Source organism: Chaetomium strumarium (genome assembly GCF_033439665.1).
Source record: "Chaetomium strumarium strain CBS 333.67 chromosome Unknown B0T15scaffold_2, whole genome shotgun sequence".
NCBI classification, from domain to species: domain Eukaryota; kingdom Fungi; phylum Ascomycota; class Sordariomycetes; order Sordariales; family Chaetomiaceae; genus Chaetomium; species Chaetomium strumarium.
Window position 1 is genome coordinate 1,533,196 of NW_026944430.1, and position 19,978 is coordinate 1,553,173.

Here is a 19,978-nt window from a genome sequence, read left to right on the forward strand (position 1 = left end):
ATATCAAGGCCAACAGCAATCTCTGCCATCCGCGCACAATCCGCGACTATGATGCGTTGATGCCGATCGAAAACGAATTTACCGCTGGCTTGGGACAATCAGGAACCCATATTTTCGGTTGTACGGAATTTTTGGTGGTGGTGGTGGTGGTGGTGGTGGTGGTAAGGTAGCATGGCCCATGGTTACCTTCTGCATTCACCCGGAGGCAGTTTGAGCAATTTAGCTGCCGGGGCTCTCAGTAACCCTCTCTAGTGTCAACAGCACGTGGTTGACATGGACTAATTACACACGGTACAGTAACTTGGGTCAAGAAAAGAAACCACGCGCAGCTGAGGTGGTACATGTAAGGTACTTGAGCTAAATGCTCACGCATGGCCACCTGGTTCCTATTAGGTACCTCACTTATGTCTCGGCGGAAATTACCCATGCCACCCACCGTCCTTAGGGTTCCGGGAGCCTGTGGCCTCTTGACCGTGTCCCACTACAACATGCTACCGTGATGAACTCAGATCCGGTCGAACTATACTGCGTTTGCCGATGAGTTCAGGGGCAGAGTCAGGACAGATGGCTGCCACACAATCAAACGCACTCCCGGAGGGGATCGAGAAATGTGGTGACCGATATCTTTCTTCCTCGCCAGGCCCGAAAGTGACAACTGCCCCAGCAACTCCTGAGCCGGCCGTCGAACCCATCACCATCGCGGTAGGGTGGGAAGAGCCCGAGGACCAAGATCCGGAGAACCCAGTGAATTGGTCGTCGGTGGTGAAATGGACCAACATCCTGACTATCTCGGTCATTAGTTTCCTAGTGTGAGTTGGGGATGTCTTCTTACAGCTTACAACATGTACTTGTACTATTGCTACTACTTCTCGCAGCAAGGTATTGTACCTAGTGATAAAAGTGAAGATAGCTGACTAAAACCGTTCTCAACAAGGCCACTTGTATCTTCAATGCTCGCACCCGCCGTCCAGCAGGTGATGCAGGACTTCCAGACCACGTCGGCCTCGTTCGCCACCTTTTCCGTGTCCATCTTTGTGCTGGGCTTTGCGTGCGGCCCGTTGGTGCTCGCGCCCCTGAGCGAGCTTTATGGCCGGGTGGTCGTCTACCACACGACCAACGTGCTGTTCCTGGCCTTCACCCTCCTGTGTGGTGCCTCCCGGAACGAAGCCATGCTGCTGGTCTTCCGCTTCCTGTCGGGCTTTGCTGGCGTGGCCACTATCACGATCGGCTCCGGAACCATCGCCGACTTGATGCCGCGCGAGAAGAGAGGCAAGGCCGTGTCTATCTGGTCTGTCGGTACCATCCTCGGTCCGATGGTCGGCCCCATCATCGGCGGTTATGTGACGGAGGTGGCTGGGTGGAGGTGGATATTCTGGGTCGTTTCCATTGCTGTGAGTTTACCACTACATTAACTGTGCCGGGGGTATATGTATGAAGTGAGAGAGAATGACGATGGGATTTGCTAACCTTGCCTTGATCCAGATCGGACTCATTACCATCTTTGCCTTCATTGTCCTGAGGGAAACATATCCTGCGGTCTTGCTGGAAAGGAAGGCTGCCCGACTCAACGAGGAGAACAATAATTACCCTAGCATTCGCTACCGATCCAAGCTCGCTTCTGCTGACACCACTCCACGAGAGCTGTTCAAATACAGCATCATGCGGCCTGCCACAATGCTCACCTGCTGTCCCGTCGTGACGGTCATGTGCACCTATGTCGCCGTCCTCTACGGCATCCTCTACCTACTTTTCGCAACGTACTCCTTCGTCTTCAAGGACGTCTACGCATTCTCGACCTCTGCCGCCGGTCTGGTCTTCCTTCCCGGCGGCGTCGGCACTCTGCTTGGGCTGCTCTACACGGCGCAATGGAGCGACAGGACCGTCAGGAGACGGACGGCGGCCGGCAAGACAGCCACACCCGAGGACCGTCTTGCGCTGGTCATCACGCTGCCCGGGGCCCTGGCGTTCCCGCTGGGTTTATTTCTGTATGGGTGGAGCGTGGAAGGGCATCTCCACTGGATCGTGCCCCAGATCGGAACGGCCGTGACCGGGTTCGGGTCGATTCTGATCTTCGTTGGCATCCAGACGTACCTGATTGATGCGTTTGAGGAGTATGCAGCCAGCGTGGTCGGTGCCAACGCAGTGTTGCGAGGCACCGCCGGGGCACTCATTCCTCTCTGCGGCCTGGACTTATACTATAGCTTCGGCTGGGGCTGGGGGAACAGCTTACTGGCGTTTATTGCCCTTGTGTTTGCCCCCGTGCCCTGGGTTGTAGGCAGGTATGGGACGAAGCTGCGTCGTTTGAGGGTCTTTCAAGTCAGATTTCTATAGTACTGTACAGGCCTGATGATGATCGCAGATGCACTGGGGACACAGAAATTTCAAACGTTTGATTTTTTTTTTTTTTTTCCCCCTCCATGCTTGCTTTACTCTCTCTCGAATCACACTTATGACATTTACAGCACTGCCATGTATTTGCCCCCTTCTTCTGGAGGGATACCGCAGTCCACCATCATTCCATGTGCGCCGCCCGGACTGAATCTTGCCACGAGCTCGTCTGCCGAGACGTCATCCAGGTGAAGTCGCTGCAGGTTCCTACCGATGGCGAAATAATCCACGCCGGTAGCCATCCCGACCAGGACGATGACCGCCCGGATCGGCGAGGCATCGATCCCCAGCTTCTCGGCCAGGCAGCACCAGGTGACGAGCAAGTCGGGAACGTCCTCGGAGAGATTCCTGTTCTCGAGAGTGGACGGGGCCCTGAGCCGGTTGTGCGGCGGCGAATTGCGCGCCAGGTCGACAAAGTCGGCAAAGGCCTGGCCGTAGCACTCGTTGGAGATCTGCACGGCGCTCGGGAGGCGCAGCCCAAAGGCCTCGCCGATGCGCATGCGCACGCGGTCGACGGCGAGCATGGCGTTGGCCACGGACCGCGTCAGGCCGTCGCGGTACAGCAGGAAGTTGTCGCCGCTTCCCGTAGTACTACTAGTAGTAGTGGCAGTGCTCTGACTCTCGATGCGGCCCGCGTTCATCAGCATCATCAGCGGGTGGAAGACGCCGTTGACGTTGCACAGGCAAACCTCGACCACGCTGCTGCACCACCGGAGCTCCATCGGGAAGAGGCTGCGCATCTTGTCGTAGACGACCGTCGTGACCGCCGCCGCTCCCCCCAGGTTGGGGCTCTTCTGAATCTGATTCTGGCCTCTCTGCTGCTGCTGTGAGTGCGACAGGGGCGCGATGAAGATGCGCTTCTTCCGGCCCATGACCGTCAGGAGGCCGCCTTCCTCCATCCTGCAGGAATAGGGCGAGAGGTTGGTCTCGAGGATGCATTCGGCGTCCAGTTCGGCGGCCGCGACGAGCGAGAACAGATTGCCCGGGACGGCGACGATGGTGTGGCGATGCAGTGCGAATTTCTTCAGCTCCTGCAACACCGTCTCCTGGCCCGTCGACGGCACCGTGAGGATGAGGATTCTTGAAAAGGCTACGGCCTCGCCCATGTCTGACGTGACGGGGAGTGTGGTCGAACACTCCATGACGCCGTTGGCCTGCAGATGGCCCTTCTCCCTGACGCCGTTGGCATGCCGGAGGTGGGTTGGGTGCGAATACACCAGTACTCTCTTTCCGTGTCGTTGCAAGTCGGCGGCGAGGGCGAACCCGGCGGGCCCAGCCCCGATGATAGACACCTTGGGCTGCATCTCGGTGGTGTTGCTGTCACTCCGACACTGTTGAGGTGTTCACAGCTTGCGGACCAGGCATCTGTCTGCTCGTAGAGTTCAGGCTTGAGGATAGGGAGAGTAGCGGGCGACTCTAATAGTTGATATATGATAAATAGGTGAAGTCCGGACGAATCTCCTTGGAGTACCTGCACAAGAGCCTCCGAATAGGGTTGGATGAGGCATGGTAAAGCAAGAAACCCCCCCCTCGTCCTGATGTCCCTGTCACTTAGACGGGAGGTAGTTACTAGTACCTAAGGTACTCGCACTGTACACTGTATGTAGTACTACGAAGGCTTGTCAGCTTCAACATAAACACCCCTGTCAGACATTTCTGCAGCTGAGCAAGTTTGCTCCATTTTATTCAGACTTGAGGTATCAGAGAGCCGGACTTCGACTTCCGCATACGGGGAGATCAGAGCCCTTCCGTCTGTCCCTTACCAGCTACCTAGGTATGCTTGCTCGGTACGGAAAGCCGAAAGCATGAAGTGCGTCAATCAAACAACCATGTACCGCGTGACCATGCGAGCGGATGCCGAATTGCAATAAATATATATTCTTACCATAATCAACTCCGCTAAACAAGAATTGGAACCGGATTCATCCTGACTTCAAACAGTATCAGACCTACCAAGCAAAGGCCTCCTCGACTAGATCAACCCTCAGGCCATCCCTGACACACTTCACCACCTGCCTCGTGACCTCATCCACCATAGATCCGGGGGCACACACCAGGACAGCCGTTTGGCGACCGGCTTCCGCGGATGCTCTCAGCACCGACTCAATGTCCATCCTCCCTCTCTTGACAGGCCCTGGTGTTTCCGCAGTCACTGAGCTGTCAGCTTTCTGGCCCTCCTCCCCGCCTTCTCGAGAAGAAGACTCGGCCTCTGTCCTCCTGCTGCTGCGAGGAGAGGCGGTGCACCAGAACAGACACTCCACCCCTTCGACCTCAACAAGGAAGTCCTTCTTCACGAGCTCGATGAGGGCCATCTCGCGGGCAGACCAAGCGAGGACGAACCGGGTTGCCCCCATCACATTTCGTCCCTTCTCACCCTGAGTCACTCCTTCTCTTTCACGGCGGGTCCTTGCTGCTGCGTATTCCTGAATGACGCCAAGTATATGTGTGATGCCGATGCCGCCGGCGATGCAAACGATGGTGTCGGCCGCGTAGAGCGGGTGAAGGGTGGCTCGGTGGCCGGCGTAGGGGCCCTCGGTGTAGACCGAAAGTTCCAGCCGGTTCGAGCACGAGGACACGAGCCGGCGTATGATAGTCCTGGTGATGCCAGAGCGTACCCGGATCAGGAAACGGATAGACGCCGGCTTGTGAGGAGCTGGACCTTCCGCGTTTGCAGACGACACCACACTGGTAGACTGCACCTTGCCCACCTTGTCGCTGCTGTCGGACAGATTTAGGGGCGTGGCGGGAGCGGAGTCGGCAGGCGGTGATGCTGCTCCGGCCGGGACGCTCCAGCCCGCAACGCTGAAGGGGTGGCTCTCCCAGAACTTCCATTGGAGGCCCGGCAGGTAGAGGAAAGTATGCTGGGCAGGGCCAAATCCCCGGGTAACCCGGGGGAAGACAGTGACGCGCAAGATGAGGTCGAGCTCATCCTCTATCTCGACAATCGCCCTCGAGCCGCCGAGGGGGTTGTAGTAAGCGACGCGGACCAGTCTCGCAAGTCGATCGGCAGACCAGAAGGCAAAGCATATGTACAGCCAGACCTGGTAGCCGTAGTCAAACCCGAAATGCGGCACAAGGTGGTACCAGCATCCGATCAACGTCAGAATGACGAGGGCGATGTGGAGGAGCAAGAAGCACTCGTAGTAGCTGACGCGGAATGGCAAGAAGGCAAAAGCTGCTGCCAGGCACATGGCTATCGTCGCGATAATTCCCCACCACTGTCAAACAGGAAAGGACGGCTCGTTAGCGCATCTTCCTGAGGAGTAACGGCGTACCGGGGATTAAGGGGTAGAGAACTTACATAGAACGGCTCTGCTGCCTTGGCCGCGTAGGCTGCCGCGCCTTCGTAGCCCGGCTGAAAGTAGGCCACGGTGTACGCGATGGAATGCGCGACGGCTTGCACGGCAGCCACTCTTGCCGTCCAGCGGTGCAAAGTCAGGAACGTCGTCTGGCTCCAGCCGGTGAGAGCGATCAAGATGTTGTTCCGGCCAGCGAACAGAATGGCGATGCTCATGTTGACGAGGCTGAGAGTGCCGGTTCGGTTCCCGACGTACTCGCATGTCTCGAACTGTGCAGAGAAAAAGTAAATGTTCGGCTGGAAGGTCCTGAACGAAACGGCCGAGAACACGACGTTCAGGATGATGTACACTGCGATAAAGATGCTGAGTGCTCGGCCGGGAACATAGCCGATGTGCCCGGGAAGAGGCTCGAGCCGTCGAGATCCCAACAGAGCAGGGAGGAAGACGTGCTGCTGCAGGCGCGACCAGGAGCTGGAGGCTTTCAATCGCCTCCAGAAGTTGGGGACCAAGCTGGCTGTCTGAGCCTGGAGCCCGCACAAAATGCAAATGCCGATGACGATGAAATAGAGTGCCACTCTATAAACGACGCCTTCTCGTGAGCCTCATCATGCGGGACACAGATCGGGACAGGGAAGGCGATTGAGACGTACGAATACTTCGTGTGCAGATACTCCTCTCTCGCAAACTCACCCAGGGTGCCGTGCGTGGCGAAGTAGAGCTCGCTATTCACCAGGCTCGTGGCGTTCAGCCACATGGCGTCTTCAGCAAGCTCGACGGTCGGGGCCGTAGCAGGCAAACTGTCGCGGAAGGTCGGCTCCGGAGCGCCACCAACGGCCTGGTTGCGGAAGCATTCGGCTTGCTTGTCGGCAGGATACCCATCAACGTCGCATTTCTGCTGGATGCAGTATGCCATGGTCTGGAGCCACGGCGTGTTGTTCTTGCGGCACTCATCGCTCGTCATACCCATCATCTCCATGCCTTCCATGCCATCCCTCTTTCTCATGTCCATCCCTGACATGCCATCTCCGTGGTGGAAGGTGGTGCACGACAGGTAGAGCGCCGAAAGCGAATCGTGACATGCTTGACAGCACAAGTCCGGATACAGCGAGATGCCGAAGCCGACGATGCCGTCCTTGGAGGCGTCGGCATGGTGGATGCCGGTAAAATAAAGCAGAAATAGGAGGACAAACTGGGTAGCCATGGCGTTTCCTCATCCGTTGGCGGTAGGAGGGAGGAGGAACCTTGGGTGGCGACCACCCTTGGACCCGGGATGTCGATATAAGTCCACTGCCTGAGGAGCCCCACCACCACCGTCGGTGCGCTGTTTCGTCCGTACTGTGCATGCTCCGATGCTCTTCTCTTGTTCGGCTCATTTCATATGGCTATTTAGTCGCAAATCAACGAGGACGCATCTTGAACCATGAACCGTCGACGGAAACGTGGTGATCTTGCCAATAACATCTCTTCCTGCAGTACAACCACAGAGGGATGTAAGCCAGGGCGTCAGGGAAGGGGTGGGAAGGCAGAGAGCGGTTGAGCAAGTTTCAACAAGACTGGGAAGTTCTTACCCTGGCCAATCACGGGAGCAGAATTTGGATCTTGGGAGAGAGATTGAGCGAGTTTTTCCCCAGATCCCGGGCAGTTGGTTATTGCATTGCGACGGTCAATCAACCTATGCATGCAAGACTCCCGTGGCATCACCGTGCCGCCCGTGCTGCAGCGTCTCCGCTTGTCGTGGGCTGTATTGGAATATACCCCGTTGGTCCGATTTGAGCATAGGTGCACTGGATTGGCTCGATGTTCACATAAGAGGAAATGCCGGAAGGGGGCTGAATTCCCAGAAACGGAATTATACTGTAGTAACGGTGCCACGCTTCGGGAAGTCGGAGGGAAGTGGAGCCCTCACTCCGGGGAACGGGAACCCCCCCGATCGGGGGTTGGCAAAAGGTTCGGACCGCAGAGCCGAGGAGGAGCACTGGGTCATTTCGCAGTGCTACTACTTAAGAGGTAGTAGTAGTAGTGTGTATGCATTGTAGGTTGCGATTGCCCTGGATGGCCCGGCGGCTCTGTTTGGACGAACAAACGTGGATGGATAGGTAGCTTCAAGCTGCTGAGCGGGGAATGTCTTGCCTGCCTGGCCTGTGACACCAGACGCAAAACTGCGGTTAGACTTCCAGTAGTAATTGAAAGCTAAACACCGCCTACAACCCCATGACCTCCCGCAGGATTTGTTTCCGCGGGTAGTTCGTGTTCCTCCATCGCGAGATGAAGTCGTCTCTGTTGACTGGTCCGACGTCAGCTGCGAACATGCAGTACTAGTCGCGGGAAAGCAAGTCACGGGCCAGCGGCACTCACTATATCCTCCGCAGATCCTCCTGATTCCTGTAAACGCACTTCTCCCGTGGAGCACCCGCCAGTTGTCAAAGACTGCATCCGCTGTCAGCCAGTTGCAAGCTTATAATGGAAAACAGTCATCAGCCACCGATGACGACGATGACGACGACACTTACTCAGAACGGTGCCGGGTTTCAGCTGGAACCAGTACTCCATCTCCTTCCTCTTCAGGATCTCGTTCCACTTGCGGGCGGCCGTGTACCATTTGGCGCTGCTGCACTGCATCCCCAAGGGATGTACGCCTCTATCACTGTTGTTCCACCGTATCCTGTGCACACCATCCGAACCTTGGGCACGTTCTATCACGGGATAAAGCTTGTCGGGCGCAATCGTTATGCCTTTGTTGCCGCTGGCGTGCCAAGGCACGGAACCGTGAGCCAAGTTACGGAACGAGACAGGGTCTTCCTCTCTCAGGACTTTCGCCGCCATAAACCCGTCCACGAGGAGTGACTGGCCGCCCAGGTCTGTTTCCCCAGCGCTGGCACCCGGCGCAGGCTGATGAGAGAGCATGTGGAAGGCCTGCAGTCCGGCCGGTTCGGTGAAGTAGGTGGTGTCTGTGTGGGCGGGCAGTGCCAGGTTAGTGTACGCCGTGTCGGCCATGGCGAGGTCCGGGATAAAGTCGTAGAAGCCGCCGTAGTGCGTGATGCGGATGAAGGCGATGCGCTCGAGAAGCTCCCGTGTCTTCTCAGGGTCGTCGTACGGGGTGTTCTGGACAAACACGAAGCCCACACGTTTCTGTTCGGATGTTTGAGCGCTGATCGAACCTGGATCCAAGAGGTGTTAAAATTCACTTACGATGTAGCTAGTCAATGCGGCGACGCCATCCTCACTGGCCATGACAGATGAATAGTCGACTGTCGGAGGGTTCTTCGCCACCTCAGCACCCCAAAGCACCCGCCTACCTGGAAATGAGCAATTGCTTTTCTCTGTCCACCAGTGTCCACTTACCGTGACCCATCATCCTCATCCTTGTGCAGACGATCACGATATATGGTATGTGCCCCAAGGAAGTCCCAGTCATAGTGACTCTTGTGGCCATCACTCCCTGCAGCCTGTTAACAGGTCTGGTCTTCGAGTCTCCTGCTTTGCGGCACGACTCACACAGCACGGAGACGCCCAACTCTTCCGAGCTGACCTTGGTGGGGTGGATGTCTTCCGGGATCTGGCACAGCGTGAGCACACAGAGCAGGGCCTCATCAGCGAGCCACATACAGCAAAGGTGTCAAGGTCGCGTTGCATCGTGTCCTGATTCACACATTCAGTGCAGCGGCAATTGTCCCTACGTGGTGGGTTTTCCAGTCAAAATCCTAGCTCTCAGTCTTGCGAAGCGGCCGACTCACCGGAGCCACATGGAGCCCCTACGTATGCACAGTTAGTTACAGTTGGGTTCCGGTCAGCCAACAGACCAGCGACTAACGGCAGGCACATCCGCTAGGAGGTCGAAACAGTCATTCCACTGGCCAGCAGAACATAACTCACATGCGGAAGGACCTTGGGCTGCCCCCGGGTTTGCCACCATAAGTTATTGTTATCGCCTCTCCCGGTTGCGAGCCGGTCTGCACCCGGGGGCGGGCTATATGAGTGCCGTCGGGTGGTTTCTCAACGTCTTGGAATGTGCTGTAGTCTTGCCTAGCGCAGAGTGCCGCGGCTCGAGGTACAGCTCGTATCGAGAGCGGTCTTGGGAGTCTGAAGGAGTCAGTTGTCTGATAGACGTGTGTAAATTTCACGTGCCAATAGACCAACCTCGCCAAGCCCTGGCGCCCAATGAGGGCGGGTTGCAACGCTCGAAGCAACTTCATATCGTCTGACTTGCTTGTCTCTTAGATTTCGTCTTTGGGGTGCTTGATTACCGAGACATTATCTGAACAAGTGTTTGTTGATGGTGATTTGGAACACCCGGGAGAAGGTCGGCAGGACGGAATGAGAAACTCGGGCGCCAAGACTGGGGTAGCGGCAGGGGTTCGACTTGGCTCAAGATGTATACCTCAGGATCGAATACCACAGATTACCAGCCGTAGGTACTAGGGTATGTAAAGGTGTACTCTGTTCATACCCCAGTAGTTAGTAGGGCGCTCAGGGGGACTTTGTATGCAGGACGTCGTCGTCCACTTTCTCGGTATGGCCAGACATTGTAATCGGGATCTAGCCGTGCGGACTCGACTGGCGAGGTTCCCCTCACCACCAACACGGCACATCGCCAGCGAGACCCAGCCAAAGTAAACACGACTCCGCTCCGCGGGCCAATTGTCCGCTTCCTTCCTCGCGAACCTGAGCCAAACTGTAATTTGGGACGCAACGCACGCCCACTACTGTCAACGTACACTATTCTGCATCCCTTGTTGACACAACATGACTCTCAATCTACAGTAATGGCAGAGCGTGACATGGCGTCACACATGTCTCCTCCAGACCCGCAGAATTCCCGGTTTTTGCCCAACGCCAACCCCACCCGCCGCGGACTAATGCCCGGCTACTAGCCTATGCCCGGCATGGCACTCACGAAGATAGCTCCCCTCCCACTATTGATTTACCTATTAAGAGGGGAGTGAGGGAACCAGTCACCTGGAACAGCACACCTCACCACAGCCAAGATGGCGGACATGCAAGACGGAAAGTTTGTTCACGACGCAACAACGGCGCCCAAGTCGGACCGCGTCCTGCCGCTCTTCTCCCTCAAGGGGAAGACAGCCATCGTCTCGGGAGCCACCTCCGGCATCGGGCTTGCCGTCGCCCAGGCTTTGGCTGAAGCGGGGGCCAACGTCGCGATTTGGTATAACAGGCGGAAAGAGGAAGCCGAACAGTCGGCAGCGGACATTGAGAAGGAGTACGGCGTTAAGTGTATGTCCACTTTTACCCCTCGAGAACCATGTCATACACATCGAGCTCACCACTTGGTGTGACCATCAACAGGCCGAGCCTACCAAGTAGATGTGTCCTCCTACCCCGCCGTAGAGGCTGCCATCGACCAGATCGCCCGCGAACTCAACGGCCGTCTTGACGTCTTCGTCGCCAACTCGGGCGTCGCCTGGACCAAGGGACCGATGCTCGACGGGCCCATCGATATGTACAGTGACGTGGTTAAAACCAATATCGACGGCACCTACTTCTGTGCGCGCGCCGCCGGCCAGCATTTTCGGCGCCAGAAGAAGGAGGGCACGACACTGGATGGGAAGCCCCTGGACCCCCCGTTTACAACGGGCAGTTTCATTGCCACGGCCAGCATGAGCGGGCATATCGTCAACGTGCCGCAGTTGCAGGCCGCGTATAACGCCAGCAAGGCCGCTGTGATCCACCTGTGTAAAAGTCTGGCGGTGGAGTGGGTGGGCTTCGCGCGGGCGAATTCGATCAGTCCTGGCTATATTAAGACGAGCATCTCCGAGTTCTGTGACGAGGACACGAAGAGGGCGTGGAAGGACAAGATTCCTGTTGGGTGAGTCTTCTCGATCTGGTTCCAATGTCTCGCCGGGGTGCTGACGCCGGGATTCTAGCCGCGAGGGCGAGCCGAATGAGCTCAAAGGAGCATACTTGTATTTGGCCTCCGATGCGTCATCGTACACGACGGGGACGGATATCACTGTCGATGGCGGGTACTGTGCGCCATGAGGGGGACGGTGTCACGATTGGGGCACGAACGACTGTTGAAAAATCGGCAGTGGTTGCATTGTCATAGCGTAGAGGTTCATGCCAGTCCAGGCGGATAGACCATAGACGAAGCAAGTGGAGAATACCTGTGTTCGAAAGTCATGGCAAGGTAGATGCGAGAAAAGCTGTTGCAAGTGCTGGTGGGTTTCAAGTGAAGTTGCAAGCGAGGTTGTACAGATAGATGAAGTGTAACCCTAACCCTCACTCGCCCCACCTTTCCATTGAAGTTGTTACAACTTACCGCCTGTACGGAGCACAATAATACCGTAACAGCCTAGCGGTCTAGAATCGCTGAGGCTCAACTGAAATTTCAGGTTACGTTTCACAGTATCCGCCTGTAAGCGCTTGCTCTCACTGCGAGCAACCGCCCAGAATGTGCGAAAGGCGATCGTCTGCGCGAAAGGGCGATGATTCTCTACAGACAGGTAAACGAGTACGCGATACATGACACATATATACAATCAAATTCCAGTGGCGATACCAAGGTGAGTTAATTTAACACTTACAGTACGGAACTGTACGTCCCACGTGCTCTCTGTAATTATCAGGATACCCCTTTGCTCGATACGAAACCGTGAAACGAACAGGGCCCCTCTCGGTCTCCCCTCATCCCACCCAGCTTTCCGCAAGCTCCCGCTGACAGCCAGACTTGCGTCTCCCGACATTCGGCCGCCCAACTCTCAGCCCTACGTGACCCGTATCTTCCATTGTTCTGTACTGGCGGCGAAATCTTCAACACAGAGCTGGGCGTTGGGCACATCAAGCCGCCACTGAAATACTCTCCAAAGTTCAAAGTCGGCGACTGACTTAGATCTCGGCCAAATAATTTCACTCGTTGCGGGATACGGCGGAAAGCCTTTCGTTTAGGGCAACGATACAGCAGACCGTGCCGACCTACCTCTTGCCGCTCGCTGCAGGATTCGCTTTCCCGCTTTGATCGCCTAACACAGGTCGCAGCCAACATGGATGTCGAGGACACCAACGCGATGGCCTCCAGCGAGAACGAGGAGCGCCGGGTGAAGGATTTGCAGGTCGACAATGCCATTCGTGCGATACAGCAAAAGAGACCGCTTCCCGAGATTGACTTCACCATTCACACCATGGAAGACGGGACCCAGGTTAGCACTTTGGAACGGGTCTGCAAAGGTACACACCGCCACAGCACGCGGCCACCCGCCGTTGGGTCTCCAAGCACATGAATGACGCTGACTGTTTGCCTGTCCTAAGATGTGCAAGCACCCGCCATGTACAAGCCTAGCGACGAGCAGTTCTTCGAAGACGAGACACACCAAAAGCCCAACATCCAGTTTCTCAAGCAGCACTTCTACCGCGAAGGCCGTCTGACCGAGGAGCAAGCGCTATGGATCATTAAGAAAGGTACCGAGCTCTTGCGCGCTGAGCCCAACCTGCTCGAGATGGACGCACCCATCACCGTGTGTGGCGATGTCCATGGGCAGTACTACGACTTGATGAAGCTGTTCGAGGTTGGCGGCGATCCGGCCGAGACGAGGTATCTTTTCCTGGGTGACTACGTCGATCGGGGCTATTTCAGCATCGAGTGTGTCCTCTACCTTTGGGCACTCAAGATCCACTACCCCAAGACGCTGTGGCTGCTGCGTGGCAATCACGAGTGCCGTCACTTGACGGATTACTTCACCTTCAAGCTCGAGTGCAAGCACAAGTATTCCGAGGCTATTTACGAGGCCTGCATGGAGTCATTCTGCTGCCTGCCGCTGGCCGCGATCATGAACAAGCAGTTCTTGTGCATCCACGGCGGACTCAGTCCGGAACTGCACACTCTTGATGATCTCAGAAATGTTCGTCCCCCATCAGTTTCGGCCTTTTGCAGCCTTTGCTGACCGTCAGTAGATCGACCGCTTCAGAGAGCCCCCAACGCAGGGGTTAATGTGTGACATCCTCTGGGCTGATCCTCTGGAGGACTTCGGACAGGAGAAGACCACCGATTACTTCCTGCACAACCACGTCCGCGGGTGTTCCTACTTCTTCTCTTACCCGGCCGCCTGCCACTTCCTCGAGAAGAACAACCTGTTATCCATCATCCGTGCTCACGAAGCGCAAGACGCCGGCTACCGCATGTACCGTAAGACGCGCACCACCGGCTTCCCGAGCGTCATGACAATCTTTTCGGCACCCAACTACCTGGATGTCTACAACAACAAAGCGGCCGTGCTCAAGTATGAGAACAATGTAATGAACATCCGGCAGTTCAACTGCACCCCGCACCCCTACTGGCTCCCCAACTTCATGGACGTCTTCACCTGGTCGCTGCCCTTCGTCGGCGAGAAGATCACCGACATGCTCATTGCAATCCTCAGCACGTGCTCTGAAGAGGAGCTTAGAGAGGACTCTTCTGCCACGTCTCCCGGCCCAGTCTCGCCGTCGCTGCCGTCCGCCTCGAGCGCCAGCGGACAGGATCCCGACTCGATCGAGTTCAAGCGACGGGCCATCAAGAACAAGATTCTCGCCATTGGGCGCCTGTCCCGCGTCTTCCAGGTTCTGCGCGAGGAGTCTGAGCGGGTTACCGAGCTCAAGACGGTTTCGGGCGGCCGTCTGCCAGCCGGCACGCTCATGCTTGGCGCGGAGGGTATTAAGAACGCAATCAGCAGCTTCGAGGACGCGCGGAAGGTCGACCTGCAAAACGAGCGGTTGCCGCCAAGCCACGAGGAGGTGCAGAAGCAGCATGACGAGGAGCGCGCTCAGGCGCTCGAGCGGGCGGCGAGGGAAGCCGAGCAGGATAAGAAGCTGCAGACGCTTTCGAGGCGGTTGAGCACGTGAGTCACCCAGCACCCTTGAGGGATTACCCCATCTCTGAGCCTCTGCTGATCCATTCTACCGGCAGTGATCGTAAACGGTGATCATGTTTGACCTGGTCCGTGGTCGTTGTGGAACATCGAAGCAAGGGCGTTGAAGGATGCTGGAGAAGGGCACACATGGTGGCTGGAACCCCAAAGGTTAATGAAGTGCGGGATGACAGAACGGAGGAAGCGATGCCTGCGTTTTGCCATGCTTTGAATAAACTCCTTAACAAGACAGAGATACCAGTCTTGCGTACGATCTGCCGGAATGGTGAGCAAAAACGATGATGGTGGCGGACTAGCACCTGCCGTTTGGTTCTGTATTGCTTAGCCCAGCGTACACTCGCGGGCACCATACGCCACTCTCGCCATTTGTTCTTTATCTCCATACTCCTTCATCTGACCTTCGACTTCGGTTTAATAACCAGCCCTCGCTGTGGGCTGATGCGGGTATGTGGACCGAGACGATCGAAGAACCCCTGAATAATACCACCTCTGAGTTCCCAGAAGCAGGGAGCACGCTACATACCTTTGTCATGCCTCAGATAGCGTGTCAAGCGTCATGGGTATTCCTCAATGTACGGAATGGTTGCTATTTCAGGGCACGTTCGAGCGGGATAGTGAAGCCAACGCTCTCTTCAAGCTGTTTTCCATACGGATATAAGGTGAAGGCATCTGCAGCTAGGGGGGAGCTGAACTCATAACCTGGTCGGTCATCGGTCGCAAGTTCGGAATTCATGCAATGCTAAGCAACCCCTCGCCAACTTGGGAGGTTAGGTGGCAGACCTGGAGCCGCAAATTGACGAGGATCTCAAGATGGCGAATACCCTTTCCGAAGAGACTCCCACATTGTGATACTCACAAATCGACACCCGCCTACACCGCTGGCATCTTCTGTTATGTTAGGAAGCCTCGGCGAATCCTAATTCACGTGGAGATCGCTTTTGACCTGAACCAACCTCCTCTAATAGCGCTTCCGTCGTCGATAGATGGGAAGATGATATCCCGGCCCGGAAATGTCAGAACTCAATTGCTCGATCCTCGAGATGCGTATGGAAGACAAGACGGCCAGGAACCCCCAGATGATGCAAACAAAGAACATCCCATTCCCTAATGCTGCAATAAGGGGGGTGCTTTTCACCACCCCCAGGAACCAACCTGGACTCCGGGACCTAGCACTCATAGCCGACGTCGTCTGACCGTCCGATCCGTTGCCATTGGGTTCTCTATCCGGTTTTCCCTCGTAACCGGAGATGTCAATCGCTAGCCTTTGATTTAACCGTTCCGCGTCCGACTTAAGCAACGAGCTCAACAACACCACCGGCCTCCGTCACCTTGCGCTCCGCCTCTGCGCTCACGTACCGCGCCCGGACAACGAAAGGGATCTCGGGGAGACGGCCTGTACTATTAGTTAGCCACACTGCCTTTTGCTCAGAGCCCTCCCAATTGAGGAATCTGGCCCTTACCCTTGCCGAGCAGCTTGGCGTAGCCGTGGGACAGGAGGTCGATAACGGGCGCAGAGTCGGTCTTCTTGCCGCTAATGTACTCCTCCCGGACGTCGGCGGGGACAAGAGACCAGCTGCGAGATTTTAGCGAACGCTTCATCCTAGCCAGGTGCATGCACCACGTACAGCTTCTCGATATTGATGGTGGGGGCCCAGTAATGGTTCCGGAGAAGGTGGAAGTCTGGTCGAGAGTCAACTCCAAGTGTCCCCTTCGAGAGATATTTGCGGGTACGTACGCCTCATGCCAACCTTTCCGAAGTAACCAGGGTGGTCTAGTCAGCGTTGTTAGCCGTGTGTTCCCAAGTCCAGATGGGCCTGTCTCGAAGCGCGTCTCAGGAGTCGCAGCATCCTCGCCGATTCCTTCAACACGCCCAAGCTGCCGTCGGGCGCCGGGTGCGTACACTTATCGAGGTTGGTGCGGTGGTGGTGCTTTCCGTGTCGTTAGCCCTCATGTCCATCGAATTGCGAAACCGTTTATCGTCGTACCTGACCACCGGCCATACCACGACCACCGGGATGCTTCCTGTGCTTGCCGACACGACTGGGAGAATATTCCGTCAATATGTCTTCGATGTAATCGGTCGGTTCGTCGCGACATACCCCTTACCGGCGGACACCTGGGAGAACACGAGAGTCAGCATTTCCGCCTGGAGAGGAATGAGCGTTCTGGGGTGCATACATGGCCGCGGTGCTTTCTTGTCTTGGAAAACCTGGTAGGCTGCGAAGGTCAGCATCTGTCGGTTCGATATGATACAGCGATTGGCATACCATGGTGGCTGCTGGTTAGTGTCGACGAAGCTCGATTTCCTCGACGGTGATGCTCTCGTAGGTCTGCTTTTTCGGGTCCCGCCGAGCTGAATTTAGGGCTGGGTATTTTTTTGGTGGGCAGGAAAAGTGATGCTTAGGTAATCCGAGGTTTATCCGCTGCTGAGGTTCAGCGCACGGATCCAAAGCGCAACTGACGGGAGGGGTTAGGGTTGCAACCTGCACCCTGGAACGTTTGCTCATGGCTGGCTTCAAGTTCTGGTCCTTGTCTTTGCGAGATCATTTTGCAGGTCTGGGAACAGTAAGAGGAGAAGCTTTCCCGGATGAGTTGAAATGCTAACAAGAGACCGCGTTTACTGCGTCAAAATCGGTACAACTCGGTGCTCTGAGTAGTGAGCTCTCTATCGGGAGACCTTCCATTGCATTGACGACGACATCTAACGTTCCTAATTCCACACATCCGCCAACCCCAACCCCCTCCTCATCAAGATGGCACCGCCCTTGATAGAGCCACCCGCCTTCGGCTCGGCAATGATCCCCGCCTTGACCAGGTCCTGAGCAAGCTTGACCAGCAACCCATCGCATCCCTTCGCGGCCATGATGTCCACCGCAACAGGCAGGGCTTCGTCATGCGCCGTGATTGCGCTGCGCGACAAGACCTCGCCGATGGGGAAAACCGAGTCGGGAACCTCAGCCAGGACGCTGATGCGGCCCGAGCTGAAGCCAAACGGCACACCCGGTCCGCCGCCGTAGAGGTTTCGTGGATTCTGTCCGCCGTTGCTGCCAACGTACAGCACCAAGCCTGACGAGCACTGCTTGGGGTCGGCCACGGGCGGCAGGATTTCCTTGTTGAACCACTTCATGAAGGACGCCTTGGCGTCGTATTGGTCCTGGAGCTGCGAGGCGGATACCGTGTCGCCGTAACCCCACCGGGCAAGCGGTACGGGGTTCACGAACGGGCGCCGGCCATCATGTGCGGCTTTTTGTTGGTGTCAGTGGGACATGCTTAGGTTCGTTGAAGGCTTGCATATGATTGACTCACCGGCATAGTCGCGATAGAACGGCTCCCTGACAAGCTGGATCTGCTCCTTGGTGATGAGCACCGGATATGTGGTATTTAGGTACTGCGCCAACGCAGGTGCCCCCTTAGGCCCAGTCGCTGTCCATTCGGTTGCCAGATTCAGCGGCGTGACTGTGCCACCTACAAAAGCGGCGAGAGAGTTGGCAAAATTGACGAGAAGCTTGGACGCTGCACTTGTCCCAGGGTTGGTTGGGAAGTTGATGGTGCGGATCGTCTTGGGATACTTGGGCTTGGATGAGGCGAGCGAAGTGTAATTGCTTCCGTACAAAGCAGCATTGGCCGCGTCCCAGATGGCAGTATCTCGCACAAGGAAACCAGCAGTATCGAGTGTCGGGCTCAGAGGCATGACGTTGTCAAGCGAGACCATCCCGTGAGAAGGACGGTTGCCAAAGAGGCCTTGGACGCCAGCCGGGCCACGGATGCTTCCGCCTGTGTCGCTGCCGAGTGCAATATCGAGCCATTCATAAGAGCCTACGGAAGAACCGGCGCCTGCAGAGGAGGATGCAGGGTCCTGGTACCCGTCTCCGCGCGGGTTGAAAGGAGAGTGGTAGTCGACCCAGTCCGCAGTCGCGCCCTCGCCGTTCGCGAACTGGGAAGTCTTCTGAGTGCCCACCACAACAGCTCCAGCGTCGATGAGTCTTTGAATTGCCGGTCCGGTATAGGTAGCCGCGGGATATAGGTCATACCACGCACGGTTCCCATTCGAGCCCTTGACTCCGGCCAAGCGGTAGATGTCCTTCACGCCGAGACGAACTCCCGCAAGCGGCTTAGCGGCGGTCTTGGTGAAGTACAGCCTCGAGGGGACGCCAACAGTCAGCGCAGCAGAGCCAGCGATCTGAGCGGACATGGGCTGGAATTTTCCGTCTGGGGTGTGAATCAAGGCCTGCATGAACGCTCCGGCAAAGTCTTCGTATAGACGGTAGACAGGGTAGAGAGACCCCGTATCTGTTTCCAGGAAGTAAGGGCCGGACGGGATCGTGGTGGCGCTCAGGGGTAAAATCTCGGACGAGGCACCGGAGATAGTTTGCGTCTTGGGCTTGCACGAGCCTTTGCAACCGGCCAGGAAGATGGCCCTAGTGAAAGCAGGTTGGAAGACATCGTCTGATTCATCCCACTTGGCTAGAAGTGCCTGGATGTCACCTTGCGCGGCAGCCCCCTGAATCACCGTCACGGGCTTGAATCCAAAGACAGCTGGCACGCCCTTGAGCGAGTTCTTATGCACGGAGACACTTCCGGAGGGGAAGGGAGAGATGTAGTATGGAACATCGTTAAGTGTGACGGATAGACCCCCGGAAGCGAGACCAGCAGAGGCGGCCGAAAAGGAGTAAAGGAGCGAGAGGACTGCAGTGCCGAGCGAACGAGCTGACAGTGAGGGTCGTAGGGCCACCATGATGGCTGCTCAAGGCGGCAATAATACTGATCAGCTGGGATGCTAACTTTCACACGTGTTCGGGGTGCTCAGGCAGCAGATGCCCCGAGATATATGTCAGAGAGGGAAGGCTGCCGCCGGGCAGTCCCGGCGATAGCATCATCTTCGATAACTCCATTGCGATCCACGTTGCCGGAATGCCGGAGAGGGCAGACGAGCGTCGATGGAGCTAAACAGAGCAACGGGGTCTTTCGTGCGCTTTCGTGCTGATCGAGCTGCCATATTTGGGTCACCGTGATCCTGGCGGCGGATACTTATCTCAAGACCTATGGACCCTGTGGTGTTTTGCGGAGGGGAACCTGGGAAGTAGGTGGATTGGGGTCATGCACCATCTGCACGCTACATCTGCAGTCCTCCTCGCAACTCACCCGTGACATTCCCGGCCTCGCATTCCGGAAACATCTAGCCTGTCCATCTCTCGACGATCAGGTCGCACAAATACAGCGGTGAGCATAACACGTATTACGTGCATATTCTCAAGCAGCGGGCCACAACTACCAACATATCTGATGTGAGATGTGGCGGCTTCTTCCTTCCAATGTGACCTATGCCTTTTGAACACTATTTCCGGCAAGTAGAGCGCTTTTGGAAGTCCAAGGCCTGGCTTGTGTCCGCCAGAACGTTTGTTGTGACCCGGGATCAAGGCCGTGGCAGAGTCC

At 56.5% G+C, this 19,978-nt stretch overlaps 8 protein-coding genes across 8 annotated transcripts; 3 read left to right on the plus strand and 5 right to left on the minus strand.

The window, feature by feature from the left end:
* Nucleotides 1-275: 275 nt before the first annotated feature.
* On the plus strand, nt 276-2,383 carry B0T15DRAFT_410469 (major facilitator superfamily domain-containing protein). The gene is made up of 3 exons (XM_062865377.1): nt 276-809; nt 935-1,391; nt 1,483-2,383. Exons 1-3 carry the CDS (start codon nt 538-540, stop codon nt 2,329-2,331), a joined length of 1,578 nt encoding a protein of 525 aa, XP_062723951.1. The 5' UTR covers nt 276-537; the 3' UTR covers nt 2,332-2,383.
* A 50-nt stretch (nt 2,384-2,433) lies between these two features.
* Nucleotides 2,434-3,981, minus strand: B0T15DRAFT_572396 (6-phosphogluconate dehydrogenase). The gene has a single exon (XM_062870889.1). It carries the CDS (start codon nt 3,690-3,692, stop codon nt 2,457-2,459), a length of 1,236 nt encoding a protein of 411 aa, XP_062723952.1. The 5' UTR covers nt 3,693-3,981; the 3' UTR covers nt 2,434-2,456.
* A 317-nt stretch (nt 3,982-4,298) lies between these two features.
* Nucleotides 4,299-7,126, minus strand: B0T15DRAFT_99866 (ferric reductase like transmembrane component-domain-containing protein). The gene is made up of 3 exons (XM_062871533.1): nt 6,338-7,126; nt 5,690-6,263; nt 4,299-5,606 (listed from the first exon to the last, which is right to left on the minus strand). The coding sequence occupies exons 1-3, from the start codon at nt 6,886-6,888 to the stop codon at nt 4,338-4,340; spliced, it is 2,394 nt and encodes a 797-aa protein (XP_062723953.1). The 5' UTR covers nt 6,889-7,126; the 3' UTR covers nt 4,299-4,337.
* A 667-nt stretch (nt 7,127-7,793) lies between these two features.
* On the minus strand, nt 7,794-9,991 carry B0T15DRAFT_99864 (Trimethyllysine dioxygenase). Its single transcript, XM_062871532.1, has 10 exons — nt 9,825-9,991; nt 9,561-9,767; nt 9,422-9,439; nt 9,294-9,360; nt 9,183-9,243; nt 9,030-9,126; nt 8,877-8,979; nt 8,198-8,816; nt 8,043-8,114; nt 7,794-7,971 (listed from the first exon to the last, which is right to left on the minus strand). The coding sequence occupies exons 1-10, from the start codon at nt 9,878-9,880 to the stop codon at nt 7,889-7,891; spliced, it is 1,383 nt and encodes a 460-aa protein (XP_062723954.1). The 5' UTR covers nt 9,881-9,991; the 3' UTR covers nt 7,794-7,888.
* A 681-nt stretch (nt 9,992-10,672) lies between these two features.
* Nucleotides 10,673-11,930, plus strand: B0T15DRAFT_572399 (uncharacterized protein; the record flags this gene model as incomplete). Its single annotated transcript, XM_062870890.1, has 3 exons — nt 10,673-10,919; nt 10,992-11,511; nt 11,570-11,930. The coding sequence occupies 3 exons, from the start codon at nt 10,673-10,675 to the stop codon at nt 11,682-11,684; spliced, it is 882 nt and encodes a 293-aa protein (XP_062723955.1). The 3' UTR covers nt 11,685-11,930.
* A 755-nt stretch (nt 11,931-12,685) lies between these two features.
* Nucleotides 12,686-14,599, plus strand: B0T15DRAFT_490771 (Metallo-dependent phosphatase-like protein; the record flags this gene model as incomplete). Its single annotated transcript, XM_062866717.1, has 4 exons — nt 12,686-12,869; nt 12,951-13,540; nt 13,593-14,515; nt 14,584-14,599. The coding sequence occupies 4 exons, from the start codon at nt 12,686-12,688 to the stop codon at nt 14,597-14,599; spliced, it is 1,713 nt and encodes a 570-aa protein (XP_062723956.1).
* A 1,235-nt stretch (nt 14,600-15,834) lies between these two features.
* Nucleotides 15,835-16,765, minus strand: B0T15DRAFT_391217 (ribosomal protein L18e/L15P; the record flags this gene model as incomplete). The annotated part of the gene is made up of 8 exons (XM_062864575.1): nt 15,835-15,938; nt 16,006-16,118; nt 16,171-16,225; nt 16,281-16,316; nt 16,446-16,473; nt 16,531-16,585; nt 16,645-16,661; nt 16,724-16,765. Coding segments are annotated over 8 exons (450 nt in total), but the record flags the coding sequence as incomplete, so codon positions are not given.
* A 313-nt stretch (nt 16,766-17,078) lies between these two features.
* Nucleotides 17,079-19,771, minus strand: B0T15DRAFT_523721 (amidase signature domain-containing protein). Its single transcript, XM_062868713.1, has 2 exons — nt 17,852-19,771; nt 17,079-17,788 (listed from the first exon to the last, which is right to left on the minus strand). The coding sequence occupies exons 1-2, from the start codon at nt 19,278-19,280 to the stop codon at nt 17,256-17,258; spliced, it is 1,962 nt and encodes a 653-aa protein (XP_062723958.1). The 5' UTR covers nt 19,281-19,771; the 3' UTR covers nt 17,079-17,255.
* Between the last annotated feature and the right edge of the window lie 207 nt (nt 19,772-19,978).

What these genes read in the sequence shown, in the direction of transcription:
- B0T15DRAFT_572396 (XM_062870889.1), bottom strand. Translation starts at nt 3,692, where the DNA reads ATGCAGCCCAAGGTGTCTATCATCGGGGCTGGGCCCGCCGGGTTCGCC.
- B0T15DRAFT_99864 (XM_062871532.1), bottom strand. Translation starts at nt 9,880, where the DNA reads ATGAAGTTGCTTCGAGCGTTGCAACCCGCCCTCATTGGGCGCCAGGGC. An exon ending in GATGAGGATGATGGGTCACG is followed by an intron (nt 8,980 to 9,029) that starts GTAAGTGGACAC and finishes ATTTCCAGGTAG; the next exon opens with GCGGGTGCTTTGGGGTGCTG. An exon ending in CCGCATTGACTAGCTACATC is followed by an intron (nt 8,817 to 8,876) that starts GTAAGTGAATTT and finishes ACATCCGAACAG; the next exon opens with AAACGTGTGGGCTTCGTGTT.
- B0T15DRAFT_410469 (XM_062865377.1), top strand. Translation starts at nt 538, where the DNA reads ATGAGTTCAGGGGCAGAGTCAGGACAGATGGCTGCCACACAATCAAAC. An exon ending in TCGGTCATTAGTTTCCTAGT is followed by an intron (nt 810 to 934) that starts GTGAGTTGGGGA and finishes GTTCTCAACAAG; the next exon opens with GCCACTTGTATCTTCAATGC. An exon ending in TCTGGGTCGTTTCCATTGCT is followed by an intron (nt 1,392 to 1,482) that starts GTGAGTTTACCA and finishes GCCTTGATCCAG; the next exon opens with ATCGGACTCATTACCATCTT.
- B0T15DRAFT_523721 (XM_062868713.1), bottom strand. Translation starts at nt 19,280, where the DNA reads ATGGTGGCCCTACGACCCTCACTGTCAGCTCGTTCGCTCGGCACTGCA. An exon ending in GTTCTATCGCGACTATGCCG is followed by an intron (nt 17,789 to 17,851) that starts GTGAGTCAATCA and finishes ACCAACAAAAAG; the next exon opens with CCGCACATGATGGCCGGCGC.
- B0T15DRAFT_99866 (XM_062871533.1), bottom strand. Translation starts at nt 6,888, where the DNA reads ATGGCTACCCAGTTTGTCCTCCTATTTCTGCTTTATTTTACCGGCATC. An exon ending in TATCTGCACACGAAGTATTC is followed by an intron (nt 6,264 to 6,337) that starts GTACGTCTCAAT and finishes CGTCGTTTATAG; the next exon opens with AGTGGCACTCTATTTCATCG. An exon ending in AGGCAGCAGAGCCGTTCTAT is followed by an intron (nt 5,607 to 5,689) that starts GTAAGTTCTCTA and finishes CCTGTTTGACAG; the next exon opens with TGGTGGGGAATTATCGCGAC.